This window comes from Antedon mediterranea, chromosome 4, assembly GCF_964355755.1.
Source record: "Antedon mediterranea chromosome 4, ecAntMedi1.1, whole genome shotgun sequence".
NCBI lineage: Eukaryota > Metazoa > Echinodermata > Crinoidea > Comatulida > Antedonidae > Antedon > Antedon mediterranea.
This window is the reverse complement of record NC_092673.1, coordinates 1,595,733-1,612,396: the sequence shown is the minus strand read 5'-3', so window position 1 is coordinate 1,612,396 and position 16,664 is coordinate 1,595,733. Positions and strand designations below refer to the sequence as shown.

The 16,664-nt window shown below is 36.0% G+C and overlaps 2 protein-coding genes across 3 annotated transcripts; both read left to right on the top strand.

Moving 5' to 3' along the window:
- The first annotated feature begins 888 nt into the window (after positions 1–888).
- Positions 889–12,614, top strand: LOC140046137 (ectonucleoside triphosphate diphosphohydrolase 3-like). 2 transcript variants are annotated; one of them, XM_072090677.1, is made up of 10 exons: positions 889–1,122; positions 2,714–2,879; positions 6,784–6,904; positions 7,379–7,514; positions 8,297–8,465; positions 8,717–8,965; positions 9,804–10,079; positions 10,549–10,659; positions 11,060–11,185; positions 11,756–12,613. In XM_072090677.1, exons 2-10 carry the CDS (start codon positions 2,724–2,726, stop codon positions 11,942–11,944), a joined length of 1,533 nt encoding a protein of 510 aa, XP_071946778.1. In that variant the 5' UTR covers positions 889–1,122; positions 2,714–2,723; the 3' UTR covers positions 11,945–12,613. The 2 variants fall into 2 exon arrangements, with proteins under 2 accessions (XP_071946778.1, XP_071946777.1); XM_072090676.1 differs by lacking the exon at positions 889–1,122 and adding an exon at positions 2,246–2,311 and having other exon boundaries at positions 11,756–12,614.
- A 399-nt stretch (positions 12,615–13,013) lies between these two features.
- LOC140046140 (EF-hand calcium-binding domain-containing protein 9-like) lies at positions 13,014–16,656 on the top strand. The gene is made up of 4 exons (XM_072090679.1): positions 13,014–13,180; positions 13,366–13,514; positions 13,965–14,141; positions 16,191–16,656. Exons 1-4 carry the CDS (start codon positions 13,048–13,050, stop codon positions 16,401–16,403), a joined length of 672 nt encoding a protein of 223 aa, XP_071946780.1. The 5' UTR covers positions 13,014–13,047; the 3' UTR covers positions 16,404–16,656.
- The last annotated feature ends 8 nt before the right edge of the window (positions 16,657–16,664 follow it).

The following is a 16,664-nucleotide window of genomic DNA, read 5'->3' as shown; positions in this document are numbered from 1 at the left end:
CGATCGTACTCCCTATCCATGTCTGAGGGGTGGAGTGGGTGTGGCTAGGTCCAACCGATCGTACTCCCTATCCATGTCTGAGGGGTGGAGTGGGTGTGGCTAGGTCCAACCGATCGTACTCCCTATTCATGTCTGAGATATGATTCAATAAAGTATATCATACACCGGTTTTACATTTCAATTATGAAATAAATAAAAAATCTTAAAATTGCAACCTTTGTTCTGAAAATACGTATAGGCCTATGTATATTTGGGAAGGAGAAAGAAGGATGAGTCACAACTGACTGGGTCCTTTCCCTATGTCCGAGAGATGATTCACAATATTTACCAGGCGATATTCTCCCAGTCCTTAAAGTTTAGAAATAAATATAAAATGTTAAAATTGTACAATTTTCCGAGAAATTGTGGACGTAGTTCAGTGTACGACTCGTGCGTACACGTCGTCCTGATAAATTTGTCCCACTTTTATTTACATGATATTTCGTGTACTGTACTCCTAACTAAGAGTTTAATAATTCTCATCTTTTTTACAATGTGTTATTGGTCTTCTAAACCGATCACTTTCATGGGATGATTCAATATATTTGACTAATTTACCGTGTACCTTACCCAAGGGAAAAATATCTTTACATTAAAATACTACAGTTAAATTCATAAGAGTCTGAAGTTTGTGTTGAACTCCGTATTCAACTGGAGCCTACGGTGAAAAATCAACTTAATAATATAATACAGCAGAAACACCATCAAAGCGTGCTGACGTTAATGAATAGTTCGACGAATCATGAATGAGAATATTAAATGCTAGTGATGCTGTAGAAATGGGCGGCAGAATTCGCCACGGATTTGCTCATTTGACTTCGAGTCTGAGTCCAAACGGTGAGTATTACTGCTGCAGTGTAACCCAGAGCTAGCAGCATCGTACAATTTATTTTGATAAGCGGATTATATTTACACTAATTGGTTGTTAACTTTTACAGGATTTGTAAATATTAGGATTACATCGTTTGCCCATGAAAGAAAATAATTTAGACCTGTACTTAGTCTTTGCAAGCAAGAATGTTTAAGAGAATATTATAACTATTATAACGTGGATATAACCGGTGCTGCAAGAAATATATAAAGGTAACTTATATTTTGTTATCATTATCGTCATAATTATTATTTTTATGTTTGCGTTATATCGTCTTAATGCTATTATAGTCATTCCAATATTGAGGAATATCAACAACGTTATGTTGATTCATGATTGAAACATTTTTTTTCAACAATTTTAGAAAGAAAATTTAGGTTTGAAATAGGCCTATAATTTTGTAGAACATCTGGATATGTGCAACCTTTCGAGTATCAGGAAAACATCCCTTCATTGTGGTGTTACTTACAATTCGAGTTATACAGGAATGAAGATTCCAGGACTAGATTTTATAAAAGCTGTGGGTATAGGATCGGGTACACAAGTTTTAGAAGATGAGCATTTAATAATGATATTAATTTCTTCTTCACTTGCCAATTTAAGCTCCGACAGCTTAATAGTGTTAGATAGACAAATACCATGTTCATCAACCTGGTGTGCAAGTTATCACTAAGATTGGGTGACAATTAAAATTTTACTTTTGAAAAACTATAAAAATTGTTCAACGTGATAATCATCGCAATTATCATATCCAATATCATAAATCATTTTAAAACCTGTATACGCATTTCTTAACTAGACTATATATGATTGTTTAATTAATTCCATATCTGAACTACTTACGGTAACTAGGTGCACAAAGGGTATACTTACTTACTTGGGTTTGCTTGGGTTTAGAGGCTGGAAGCGTTGCTTGTTTGCCTCTCATTACTGCTTAAACTGTTTAATATTTATAATTTATACAATGTAAAGATCTGTCCTGCACTATCAAACTTTATGTGACAAAGAAATGTAATGTGCCCATATGGACATGTTGATGTCTTATCACTACCATATTTGGGCATATCACTGCCATATTTAGGGACATCACACTTTTTTGTCAAACTAGTTTGATAGTGTAGACAGGGATTAAGATGCTATATGCTACGAACATTAGGTTTACCTTGACTATAATAGGCCTACCTATGTTTAGACGTAAACCTACCTCCTAACGCTTGAGTTAGCAAGTCACGTGCACCGCGGTATTCAACTAATTTGAATAAAAAGCAGGTGACGCTTATTACGATGTTCGTCATACATTCTAGAATAGCCATTTGTATGTTGCCAAATCGACAGTGTTTCATTTCGGTGTTCATTTGCATCTCTGTTAGTTGCATTCACAGTTAGAAAAATGGTTAAATGGTATGATACCTAAGTACTTTTATCATGTATAAAATAGAAGATGTATTCCTAATGCTTGTTGTATTATAAATTAGTAGTTTCTTGCCTTTACAAAGTGTTGTCTTTAGACGTAGGCCTACCGGAGGTGTGTTATCTTGTGTTAGCAAATGCTCACCTGTGGTATAGCCTAATGAAACTCATTTTTAATCGACTAATATATTTCATTGTTATAATCCATCATGAATCGGCTTGATTATTTGTATATATTGATTGTTCAATTACTATCTGGACTCTCCAGTTACCAATGGAATTCGTGTTATTATTTTGCTCGGCCATTTTGACCGTTCGTCTAAAATACTTTGTAATGATGAACTCTCTATTAGTTATTACAGTAATTTAAATAATTGTTTTACATTTTGACAGGGTTTTCACCATGGAGAAGATAGAGACGGGAGGAGAGCCGCGTGTAGTCATGCCATCACGCGCGCACTTCCTCGTCGGTTCGTTGCTTCTGGTCGCCGGCGTAGTGGCTTTGATCACATGGTGTGCGTGGGGAAACCCCGAAACGGACATGGGTACACCGGACAGTGTATGTTCATTTTATATCATTGTCTTGTCGTTTCTTGTAGTTTTTTAACATGATGAAATGCTGTGGCCTCATTTCGTTTGTGTGCATATTTAAAGCTCTGTCGACACTATCAAACTTTATGTGACAAAAAATGTGATGTAATGGACATGTCATATTACTAACATATTTGGGTATATTGCTATAATTTTTGGGCACATCACATTTTGTTGACAGAGTTTAAGTACCACGTTATTTGAATGATTTATTGATAGAAATAATAACTTTTTACCCAACACATAAGCCTATTTTTTTTATTTTTCGGAATGAAATAGGTTTTTTATTTAACTAACGCTTTCACTGTGTGTATTGTGTAGCGCTAAATACAACAAAGTAGCGTTACAACCATTTAATAGACATAAAGACACCGATTAACCCTGATAGTCAGTACTTAGTGACGTACTTAGAATACAACCTATGTGTAATTATAATAATGGAGGTGAGTCTACCATACCACGACAGAAATGTGTATAGTATTCCGATAATACCAAACAAATAATATACACATATACCACAATACATTTTAAGACCTTTACATAATACATAATTTATAAAATGCTTTACTGTTAAAAAACAATTAAACTAAACGGTAAGCATAACATTAAATAGAAAAAGTGAGATTAACATTGAAATTACGCATACAATTATTACGGAGCTGTGGTTTACATAATACATGCAGTGGATATTATGAGACCAGTTGCTTTTAAATATTGATTGTAAATGCCATTAAAAATGTATTCCAACAAGTTGTTAGAATACCTCTTCAAAGATGCATTAATACGTACTGTAAACGTTTATTGTAGTTTTATTAAATTGAAAAGTTTGACTACATTGTATGCCTATGCGTAAGCTTCGTTCCCACTAAGACGACGCAACGGAAGTGAGTTGACCAATACAAGCAGTCCCGATGACCCACGCGTTGTTATTTATTTGTCAATTCTTTGATCCAACTAGACGCACTTGGTTTCCACTATAACGCAGCGCAAGGCGTAAGCGCAACGCAAGTCATTGCGGATTTTAAAAGTCCACAGGGTCGTAAGTGATAAACATAGAGAAATCATTTGTATATATTATAGTATATGGCGTTCACAGTACGAAGATGCTTCGGGCTCACTCGTGAAATAATTCATAATTGTTGTTCACAGTACGAAGATGCTTCGGTCTCACTTGTGAAATAATTCATAATTGTTATTCACAGTACGAAGATGCTTCGGGCTCACTCGTAAAATAATTCATAATTCACAGTACGAAGATGCTTCGGGCTCATTCGTGAAATATTCATAATCGTTGTTAACAGTACGAAGATGCTTCGGGCTCACTCGTGAAATAATTGCTATATATTATAGTATGGCGTTCACAGAACGAAGATGTTTCGGGCTCACTCGTGAAATAATTGCTATATTTTATAGTATGGTGTTCACAGTCCGAAGATGCTTCGGGCTCACTCGTACAATAATTGCTATATATTATAGTATGGAGTTCAGTACGAAGATGCATCAGGCTCACTCATGAAATAATTCATAATTGTTGTTCACAGTACGAAGATGCTTCGGTCTCACTTGTGAAATAATTCATAATTATTGTTCACAGTCTAGTACGAAGATGCTTCGGTCTCACTCGTGAAATAATTCATAATCGTTGTTCACAGTACGAAGATACTTCGGGCTCACTCGTGAAATAATTGATATATATTATAGTATGGCGTTCACAGAACGAAGATGCTTCGGGCTCACTCGTGAAATAATTGCTATATTTTATAGTATGGCGTTCACAGTCCGAAGATGCTTCGGGCTCACTCGTAAAATAATTGCTATATATTATAGTATGGAGTTCAGTACGAAGATGCATCGTGCTCACTCGTGAAGTAATTACTATATATTATAGTATGGCGTTCACAGAACGAAGATGCTTCGGGCTCACTCGTGAAATAATTGCTATATTTTATAGTATGGCGTTCACAGTCCGAAGATGCTTCGGGCTCACTCGTAAAATAATTGCTATATATTATAGTATGGAGTTCAGTACGAAGATGCATCGTGCTCACTCGTGAAGTAATTGCTATATATTATAGTATGGTTTTCACAGTACGAAGAAGCTTCGGGCTCACTCGTGCCAATAATCAAGAAACGCCGTGGCGGCGCGAAAATGTCGTAGTGTACTTCATTATTTATATTTTAGCAACGCTTCGGGAACTGAATCATTTTCTGGGAGATGTGCGAGTAATGAATTCAGGCGTAAAACACATCGTAAATCAAGTACACGCTCCGATTATTATACGTTGGCGATATTAATAGTACGTTTCGCTAGATTGTTGGAATCACTTTAGTATTCTTAAATTGTCTGGCGGAGCTTGATATAGTGTTGGAGCATCCACATTATGCAATATTATTAATAAGATCTACGTATTCCCAATGAATGTTTAGACTAAATTATTTCTAAGCCTACTTTACGACTGTTTTGGAATATTAGATATTTGGAATATTAAGATATTGTACTAGGCCTAATTCTCAACAATAAAAAGAGAAACAAGAATGAACTTATAATATACAGTATTTGTTTTCACATTAGGTGCCTAATTTTCTTTAATATAGTAGATTGTATTGGAACGTATAATATGTATTGTGTGTGTGTAATGACTAGAAATTTACTTGTAATAACAAATATTCAATGGTTAGTACATAGGAACGTGTTGGTAATCATTACAATATCTAAAACTATAAATAAGTGTGTTAAATTGCCAGACTTCAATTCACAACTAATATAGGCCTACAAAGGCATAAATTATATGGGAAATTTAAAATTGGATTTTTCATTCCTGTTTATTTCGGAATTCACATATCAATCCAAAATAATAATAATAATAATAATAATAATAATAATAATAATAATAATCAATTAAATAGCAGTGCATAGAACTTAATTTTTATTTACTATATTTTATTATTCCCATTTTATTAATTTATTGTATATTGTTCAAAATTTTTTTGTAATATAGTTGTATTTTTATAGATGTTTAAAATTGTGTTTGTAATACAAACTTTCTTAGTTGTGTGCTATCGTTTTGTACTTTTTATATATCATATTAAATATATAAATAACAAATAAATATAAAACGGTAAATAACAATCTTAAAACTGTATAGGCCTATTCGTGACTTTAAATATATATTTTAAGCGTTTTACAAATGCATTCAAATTTTAAATCTACAAATCTATACCGTAATATCGATTAACCCATGAACTAATGTTTAAAACTCTAAACGAATTTAGTGATTAGATTTTTAAGATACAATTTTATTCTATGCTGATACAATTCTGATTTATATTCAGCAGCTACAGGGTTTATAACGAATTCATAAACGTTAACACGTATACATTAATACAGATGAGTTCGTAATCGATAAATAAAAATGATTTATGTATGAAATGGTTAATCTTTAAAACGCCACATGTATTTCATGTTTAACATTAAATATGTAATTTTCACATTAAAAATGAATTACATTTAGGTTTATCACATTATTGGCAAGTGTTAATATATCTTTACAATTTGTTAATGGGGAACAATTAGTGTCGCTCCTCTATAGGATTTCAGTAAAGACATAGGCGGATTCAAGGGCCCAGCCGCCCTCCCTCCTACATTTTGTCAATTGTAATGCAAAAGATAGGACACCAATTTCAGTTCGGCACATACAATTTTAGGCCCTGTCCTCACCACCACCGTACAAATTTCAAAATCCTAGATCTGCCACTGCGAGCGCACATGGTTTGAGAGCCTTTTTTATACAATTATCTACACAGTGCATTGTCTTCTGTATTGGGTCTGTATGTAAATTGAGACGCATTAAACTTTATTTTAATATGTATAGTATGGTGTTGTGTTTGATGCTGGATCGACGGGCACACGACTTTACGTGTATAGATGGCCAGGCGGCAAAGTTAATGGGACCGGGGTTGTAGAAGAAACTGCTGTTTGCACTGATGGCGAAGGTAAGTGGAAGTTTAAAGCTTGCTTCCCACAAGGGCGTAAGTGTAACGGTAGTTACTTGGTCACGCAAGTTGTGCGTACGCCCTTGTGTTGCCGCTAATACTGTACTTGGTTCCCACTAGAGACGCAAAAACTTAAGTCATTTCACGGTGACCAATCACACGCGATGGATGATCCGAATTTTCGCTTGTGATTGGCCAACTCGTTTGCTTTGCGTCTACGTCCATGCGTTGCGTCTCTAGTGGGAACCACCGTAAAGTTGTTGCATGAGAGGCTGTAATAAGTAACCAATCAGAGAGTACGATACATAAGAGTGTGGTAGGTACGTCTGTAAGAGAAGGAACAATTCGTACATGGTGCTATAGTAAAGCGTTATTCATAGGGTTCGATTTATTTCCATATAATGTATTCCTTTTCAAAATCAGCGAACAACATTAACACATTTAACCATAACCATACTTTACTTAATAATTTAGCACTATCGACCTTTGACACGCATCCAGAGGACGCGGGCTCAGCGCTGGAAACTTGTGTGAATGCGACAGAGCTGCCAGCTCCGAAAGATGTCACTCGAGCATTTCTAGGAGCAACAGCCGGAATGAGAATTGTGGAGTAAGTTAATACCATTTTTTTTAATTGACAGGAATATAGCAAAAATAGCTAATAAAGGCTTTATATAAATGCCACTACGTCATCATAATCACTACGTCATCATAATTACTACGTCGTTATAATCACTACTTCATCATAATCACAACGGTAAAGGTGATAACGATTTTTAAAGGGGAAATTTTGAAAGAGTAACCAACGAATACTATTTCGTTAATAATTTAAATGATTTACAGTATAACATGACTTCACAAGGCGTATACCTAGCTACCAGAACGTGAATTATATAAAAGACTTAACCCAATTCTGTAGTCTTAAGTAAAATACTAAATGGCTCTTCTTAATGGCTTGCTGTAAGCTATAACAATAGGATAACTTTTACTTCGTGTATTTTCTATTGATTTCACAAACCATATATTATTTAAGTGGGACAAAGCGTCTGCTGTCATACCGTATTAACATCCGTTCCCGTTAAGCGTGTCTCAAACTCTTACTAATTCTCATCTACCGTATTCCGTAACGCATGCGTGTACATTACGGTAATGTGGCTAGTCAGTGTAATAAAGTTGACGCCAAAAGCGCCTGACTTTGCGATCGTTCACTGTTTAATTTGAATACGCTGCTAAACCATCAACATTGTCGATCATTCTATATTAATTTACTCGTGAGGAATATGTAGAACACGATCAACATTAATATCCAATCCTGTATGTTTTATGTTCGCTAGGCCTACGGGTATATATCCGCATTTCATTTAATATTCCACTTTTATTGCTCTCCTGCAGTGAGCGCAATCCGTCCATCAGTAATGCTATTTTTACGTCGGTACGAAAATATCTACACAATTCGAAGTTCGACTTTCGTAACGATAATGACGCCCGAATAATAGACGGCGACGAAGAGGGAATCTCAGGCTGGATATCAACAAATTATATAATGAAAACACTAGAAGAGGTAATTAATAAGTTATATAATCTTTATAGCGAATTTACATAACAAAATAGTAGTTCCCCTCTTTCGCTGCACCATAAAAGAAAATACCAAGATGTATTTCCCCCCAAAAACATGAACAATTTAAATGAATTAAAAAAGTTATCTCTTTCTTAGAAAAAAAAATGGTTAAATTCAACCAAGACCCAACTTCCAGTCAAATACTTGTATCGTTTGTTTCCATGATGCTAATGATATTTTTAAAATAATTTCAGAGTCCAAAAACGTTCTCCCGACATGTTCGTTCGTTATTTTACTCTAAACCTAAATCAACTATAGGAGCTCTTGATCTAGGGGGCGCTTCGATGCAGATTTCTTTTATACCAGAAAACGCAGAGAGCATATCACACGCACAAATAAATAAACTCCGACTATATGGGGTGAATTATAGCGTGTATAGTATGAGTTACCTTTGCTATGGTGCTAATGAGGCTAGAAGACAATATTTAGCCCAATTAATTAAGGTAAGTTGATGCATATCTTAGACGTAATATGTACATTCATGAAAGGGTCCATCAAAAGAAGACTAATATTCACATTTTTAAAGTATCACTGTGTTTCATTTTAAATGTCCATGTCTCTGTACTGAATGAATATAACTTTTTCTTTACAAATTTTCAAAACCATTTGTTGGTTTGAAAAGAAATGTTTAAATTCAATGTATTACTTGAGTATGCCAGCATAACCATTTATTACATGATGACGATGATCTCATCTTTAATTGCTAATAGTTTGTAAATTATGCCATTCACCCGTCCTGGAATAATAGACCATCTTGTGTTAATTATATTTTGTATACTAAATTGTAGGCCTACCCTTTACCCCTCCTGGGGTACGTGGGGTCTTCACCCCTCCTGGGGTACGTGGGGTCTTCACCCCTCCTGAGGTACGTGGGGTCTTCACCCCTCCTGAGGTACGTGGGGTCTTCACCCCTCCTGGGGTACGTGGGGTCTTCACCCCTCCTGGGGTACGTGGGGTCTTTACCCCTCCTGAGGTACGTGGGGTCTTCACCCCTCCTGGGGTACGTGGGGTCTTCACCCCTCCTGGGGTACGTGGGGTCTTCACCCCTCCTGAGGTACGTGGGGTCTTCACCCCTCCTGAGGTACGTGGGGTCTTCATCCCTCCTGGGGTACGTGGGGTCTTCACCCCTCCTGAGGTACGTGGGTCTTCACCCCTCCTGAGGTGGGTGGGGTCTTCACCCCTCCTGGGGTGGGTGGTGATTGACCGTCGGTCAGTGTATTTGTATGAAATTTGAAGCGGGTTTTCCTTGACCGATTACCTTGTCATTGTTATTCATTACAGGATGCAGGGTTTGCAAAAGTAGTACACGATCCGTGTGGACACGCTGGTTTCAACGAATCCATAAAGCAGTCTTATATATGGTCGTTACCATGCACACAAAAGCCTTCTGATATTCCAATTTCACCAAATGAAACCTTCAAATTAGTCGGTGTCGGTAATGGCACTGAATGTAGACGAAAAGCATTAAATATGGTGTCGTCATCGTCCGTAAGATGTACCCATAAGTCGTGTGGACTAAATAGCCAGTTCCAACCAGCGCCATATGGTAACTTCATGGTATGTTTTCTTTTTATTCCATATTGACTGTATCTTATCTTTAAAGCTTGGTTCCCACTAGCGACGCAACGTAACGACGCAACCTACGCAACGTAAGAAAATGCCCTTAAACTAATTGTGTTTTCCCCCTCCTGCGTGAAATCAAACCTGCGATGTTTGCAGCACTGTTTGTCGTCCAATACAGCACTTTGCGTCAATACGTCGTTGCGTTGCGTCGCTAGTGGGAACCAAGCTTAAGATTGGTCAAATTTTGAAGCAACAAAAGCAATCATGATGATAATCCGAACTGTCGCTTGTGATTGATCAACTCACTTGACAGCATTGCGCATAGGTCTTTGCGTATCGTGGAAACCAAGCTTTACTTGACTTTTATTCATAATTTGAAATATTTTGTATTTTTCTGTTTAGTTGTAGTGGACTCGCAACCATTTATGCCTATTTATAAATTGTGTGTGTTTTAAATTCGCAGGCTTTCAGTGGATTTTTCTACGCAGTATCTGGTACGGGTCTAGGGGAAAATGCAAAAATATCAGAAATCCACGAAACCGGTTTAAGTTTTTGTCAGAAAAACTGGAATGATGTAAGTTTATGCGATAACATTTCAATGATTGTTGGTCATAAACAAAAGGAAACAAATAGGCAGCCTAGTAGTAGTGTAGGAAAGCTACTTAAGAGAACGTAGTTTGATGGACACCCCTCTTTGGATAATGGAACATTCTCTTGCGTGTAAAGCGCTGTCTTACACCATCAACCTTGTTATATGTGGAAAAAAATGGACACGATGACGTCATATCGCTACCATTATTTGGGCGCTTATTTTGTGTAGACGGAGCTTAACTCCTGTTTATTTATGCAGGTTTAAGTTGTTAAGTATTTCTGTTCGCTACCTCATTGTAGGTTCAACAATAGGAAGTTTGTTTCTCCATTTGTTTCGGTCATAATCTTTCCTTATTTTTATTTCAAATATTATACCTCTCCAGGTAAAAGACATCACCAAAGTTGAATACGTGAAATCATATTGTTTTAATATCAACTATGTATATGCAGTACTCACCAGGGGATTTAAATTCACAGAAGAAAATTGGAACATAAAATTCGTTAAAAAGGTAAGTCTGGTAGAATTATTCAATTCATTTAATGACATAGTTGACAACGGACAATCGAAACGGGAATAGATTTACTGCATTACAAGCCTTTTAATACTCAATGGAGAGAAGGCAGAGAGAGGCACTGGAGAGATTCGGAAGACTATAGTTTATAATGCACAATTAGGCCTACATTCTTCGATGGTTGAACACCTTTATGTAAATTAGTGTATGCACGGCTTTCTGTGCAGTTTTGTTTGTTGTTGGAGCAGGTTTGGTTCCCACTATACTACTAGCGACGTAAAAATAACCCCGCCTGCATGAAATCAAACGTGCGATGTTTGAAGCACTGTTACATCGTTGGTTTTCCTTCCCACTTGTGATTACGCAATACAACACTTTGCGTTCTAGCAAAGAACTTTGGTTCTAGTATGAACCACGCTTAAGCAGGCGGTTGGTAGCACTGGATGAAATCAATCGAAATCGCCACCAAATCTTTATGATTTATTTTTGCGAGTATTTTGAGTTTAATTTAATTAACATTATTTTGAAATTTTGAAACAATAATAAAACTGTTCTCTTTGGTTTCAGGTTAACGGCGTAAGTTTAGCCTGGTCGCTAGGCTTTATGTTGAACACCACTAACATGATTCCTGCCGAGGCACCAGACACAGAAACACCCATCAACTCGCCCGCCTTCATCGTCATAGCTGTACTCTTTGCCGTCATCGCTGTTATAGGACTCTGTTTAATTATTTACAATCTCAGAAAAAGGGCTTAGATAAACTGTGAAATCGTTTGTTAGGAATATTATTACAATTTATAACATAACAAATTAAAACTAATTTCAAAAAGTTTTGGTGTTTCCTCACTTCATCACCCGGGAGTATCGTGATAATAGAAGATCTATGTTTTGTTTTACAAAAATACAAGACTACACTACGTAAATATTTTTCTGGTTACAATGTAACGTAGGACAAAATGCGGTGGTTGGTTTACAGAGCAACCCTTTAAATTCTTCTGTCATCCAACGATTGACAAATGACATTTCTCGGCGAATCTCATGGAGAAATTGATGCATATTATTCAATGCCATACTAAAGCTTATAAATAATGTATAATATAATAATTCAAATTGTGAATGTAAAAGGTATAGACATAAATTGTGTAAGATTTATTTATGTGGAAATATGGATCTACGAATAAAGAATAATAACAAATTGAAATACTTACCGTATCGTTGGGCTTTCTAAAAATGCAGTTGAGACCACTAAAGTCTTCATTCCATAGCAACACCAGCAATAAGTGCGATTAGGAGTAAATAAATAAGTAAATATTTGTATGATATTTAATAAAGGTAACATAGACGCTAATAAGCTATAATAAAGTTGTCTGTTGATGTGAAATTGTAATGATTTTACATAAACTCATAGTAAGTGTAAAATATGAAATAAAATAATATAATAGACAAAGAAATAGAGGGGTTATTTTATTCGTGTGACCGTTTTCAGTTCTTGATTTTAACGATTGGAATATGAGAATGGAGTTTGTATTCTGGACACCCCTTTTTGGATAATGGAACATTCTCTTGCGAGTAAGTTGGTAAAGAAAGATACATACCCACAGTGCATAATATTTGAATTTCTTGTATATTTTGAACAACTTTGATTAAATTATGATACGGGGCGGTAATAATGAACATTATAATTAAGCACTCCCTCTCTGCTGCCGTAAAGCTCTGTCTACACTTCATATGACAAAAAAAATGTGATGTGCCCATGTACATGATGATGATTATACGCACCCGCGCGCGCGTATTTTCTATCCGTCGAATTTGACATTAATTTCAAACTTTTTTTGCGGGAACCACAGAGAGCAGCAGAAATGAAAATAAAATCGAGCATTTTGCAATACCTGCATTTGGATAAGACCTACTGCTTTTTGACCGCGAAGAATGTTAAAATAGTATTAGAATATTTTAAACTGTTGGACGTTCATGATCAGATGGCAATTAATGGTAGGTGGTACGTGGTTTAGAAACTTAGGCCTCTGGAGGCTCTGGCCCAATCTCTCGGCCTAGGCTCTATGCCTAGCCGGCCATATATAGCCTAGGAATACTATCCTCTATCATTACCCTAGGTTTATGATTACTTACTATAAAGTGATCGGAATATTTAATAATATCGTTTATTTCTTTTTAAGACATTCAATTTTATACGTTTATGCACCATGTGACAAATTTGAATAAAAGCCGCATATACAAAGTTTTCGATATGTTGGACGTAGATGGCTCTGGTCAGATTGACTTTGACGAATTCTACCTGCTTGTGTGTATACTAATCTCAATACAGGTAAAGGACCATTGCAGTCATAAGTAACTAATTGTAAAAATAGTGTTTAGATCCTAAACATGTATTTTGTACCCACTTGTCCACACATTTAGCTTTTTAACAGGTAGTTACATTTTTAGCGTGTTTAAAAGCTAAAGTTAATATTATTTTCAGTCAACATGTTAGGTACGTGTTTAGCGTTGCGTGCATACGATTTTACTGTGGCGGAAAAAAATCTCCAAAGCTGTTAAACGGAAAACCTAAACAGTGTATTTATATTGCTTCACATGTTTAACAACACGTCACTGATGTGTTGAGTTGGATACAGACTACATGTTTAGAAAGTGTTTAAGGAAGGCTGAATGTGTCCGAAAAGTGGGTACAAAATACATGTTTAAGATCTAAACACTATTTTTACAATGAATATTGTATTATCTTCATCATATTTCGTCTTTCTCAATTTTCTTTTAGGATAAAGAAGAGAAACAGTTCATCTACCGTCATTCTCGGACGGTGTTTGAACTGCTCGACGAAGACGGCAGTCAAAGCATATCAGCAGAAGAATTCGGTACATTTGGATTTCTTTTCAATTTTTACGGAGATGCGGTGAATGAAATCTTCAAACATTTTGACGTGTCTGGCGATCAGGTATTATATTGTTATGTACCCTCGGTACAGTTATTATACTGTTATGGACCCTCGGTACAGTTATTATACTGTTATGGACCCTCGGTACAGTTATTATACTGTTATGGACCCTCGGTACAGTTATTATACTATTATGGACCCTCGGTACAGTTATTATACTGTTATGGACCCTCGGTACAGTTATTATACTGTTATGGACCCTCGGTACAGTTATTATACTGTTATGTACCCTCGGTACAGTTATTATACTGTTATGGACCCTCGGTACAGTTATTATACTGTTATGGACCCTCGGTACAGTTATTATACTGTTATGGACCCTCGGTACAGTTATTATACTGTTATGGACCCTCGGTACAGTTATTATACTGTTATGTACCCTCGGTACAGTTTTTATACTGTTATGGACCCTCGGTACAGTTATTATACTGTTATGGACCCTCAGTACAGTTTATATACTGTTATGGACCCTCGGTACAGTTATTATACTGTATGTACCCTCGGTACAGTTATTATACTGTTATGTACCCTCGGTACAGTTATTATACTGTTATGTACCCTCGGTACAGTTATTATACTGTTATGGACCCTCGGTACAGTTATTATACTGTTATGGACCCTCGGTACAGTTATTATACTGTTATGGACCCTATCGGTACAGTTATTATATTGCTATGGACCCTCGGTACAGTTATTATACTGTTATGGACCCTCGGTACAGTTATTATACTGTTATGGACCCTCGGTACAGTTGTTATACTGTTATGGACCCTCGGTACAGTTATTATACTGTTATGGACCCTCGGTACAGTTATTATATTGTTATGGACCCTCGGTACAGTTATTATACTGTTATGTACCCTCGGTACAGGTATTACACTGTTATGGACCCTCGGTACAGTTATTATATTGTTATGGACCCTCGGTACAGTTATTATATTGTTATGGACCCTCGGTACAGTTATTATACTATTATGGACCCTCGGTACAGTTATTATACTGTTATGGACCCTCGGTACAGTTGTTATACTGTTATGGACCCTCGGTACAGTTATTATACTGTTATGGACCCTCGGTACAGTTATTATATAGTTATGGACCCTCGGTACAGTTATTATACTGTTATGTACCCTCGGTACAGTTATTATACTGTTATGGACCCTCGGTACAGTTATTATACTGTTATGGACCCTCGGTACAGTTATTATATTGTTATGGACCCTATCGGTACAGTTATTATACTGTTATGTACCCTCTGTACAGTTATTATACTGTTATGGACCCTCGGTACAGTTATTATATTGTTATGGACCCTATCGGTACAGTTATTATACTGTTATGGACCCTATCGGTACAGTTATTATACTGTTATGGACCCTCGGTACAGTTATTATACTGTTAAGGACCACAATGGAAATAAGTTTGCCGTCTCGGTACTTTTTTGTGTATTTATCCTATTAATTTTATATCAGAATAAAGAAATAAATAATGGACCCTCGGTACAGTTATTATACTGTTATGGACCCTCGGTACAGTTATTATACTGTTATGGACCCTCAGTACAGTTATTATACTGTTATGGACCCTCGGTACAGTTATTATATAGTTAGGGACCCTCGGTACAGTTATTATACTGTTATGTACCCTCGGTACAGGTATTATATTGTTATGGACCCTCGGTACAGTTATTATACTGTTATGGACCCTCAGTACAGTTATTATATTGTTATGGACCCTCGGTACAGTTATTATACTGTTATGTACCCTCGGTACAGTTATTATACTGTTATGGACCCTCGGTACAGTTATTATACTGTTATGGACCCTCAGTACAGTTATTATATTGTTATGGACCCTCAGTACAGTTATTATACTGTTATGTACCCTCGGTACAGTTATTATACTGTTATGTACCCTCGGTACAGTTATTATACTGTTATGTACCCTCGGTACAGGTATTATATTGTTATGGACCCTCGGTACAGGTATTATATTTTAAATAAAGGAATTAAACACATTATTCACTAGGTATGTCTTTTTTTTACACAGGCACTTGACTACAAAGAATTTAAAATGTTTGCAATGGCGTGTATTGATCGACAAAACGAGATAGATCGACAAAAACGTGAGAAAATCGAGAAGCAAAAACAACTGATTGAAGAAAAACAAAAACGAAAACAGGCATTGATTGAAGCTGGAAACTACCGTGGTGATTTTATAGAGGGCGTAGTGGACACTTTTAACCGATGCAATGTTATGTAAAACGTGGAAAACCCAGAGAGTTGATATCTTTGGGAAAACCATGAATGCGATATTATTATTACTCAGCGTCGGTTTTTCCAGTGCTTAACGTGCTAACTTAACACGATAAAAAAATAATACAATACATTATTAATTAGACCACCTGAGATTAAGATAAAACTAACATAACATTTAGAATTAAAAGTTTATGAGGAAGAAGGTTTTATTTTATGCAACTTTGATCGATCGATACAATAAATGATCGATATTGTTATTAATTGT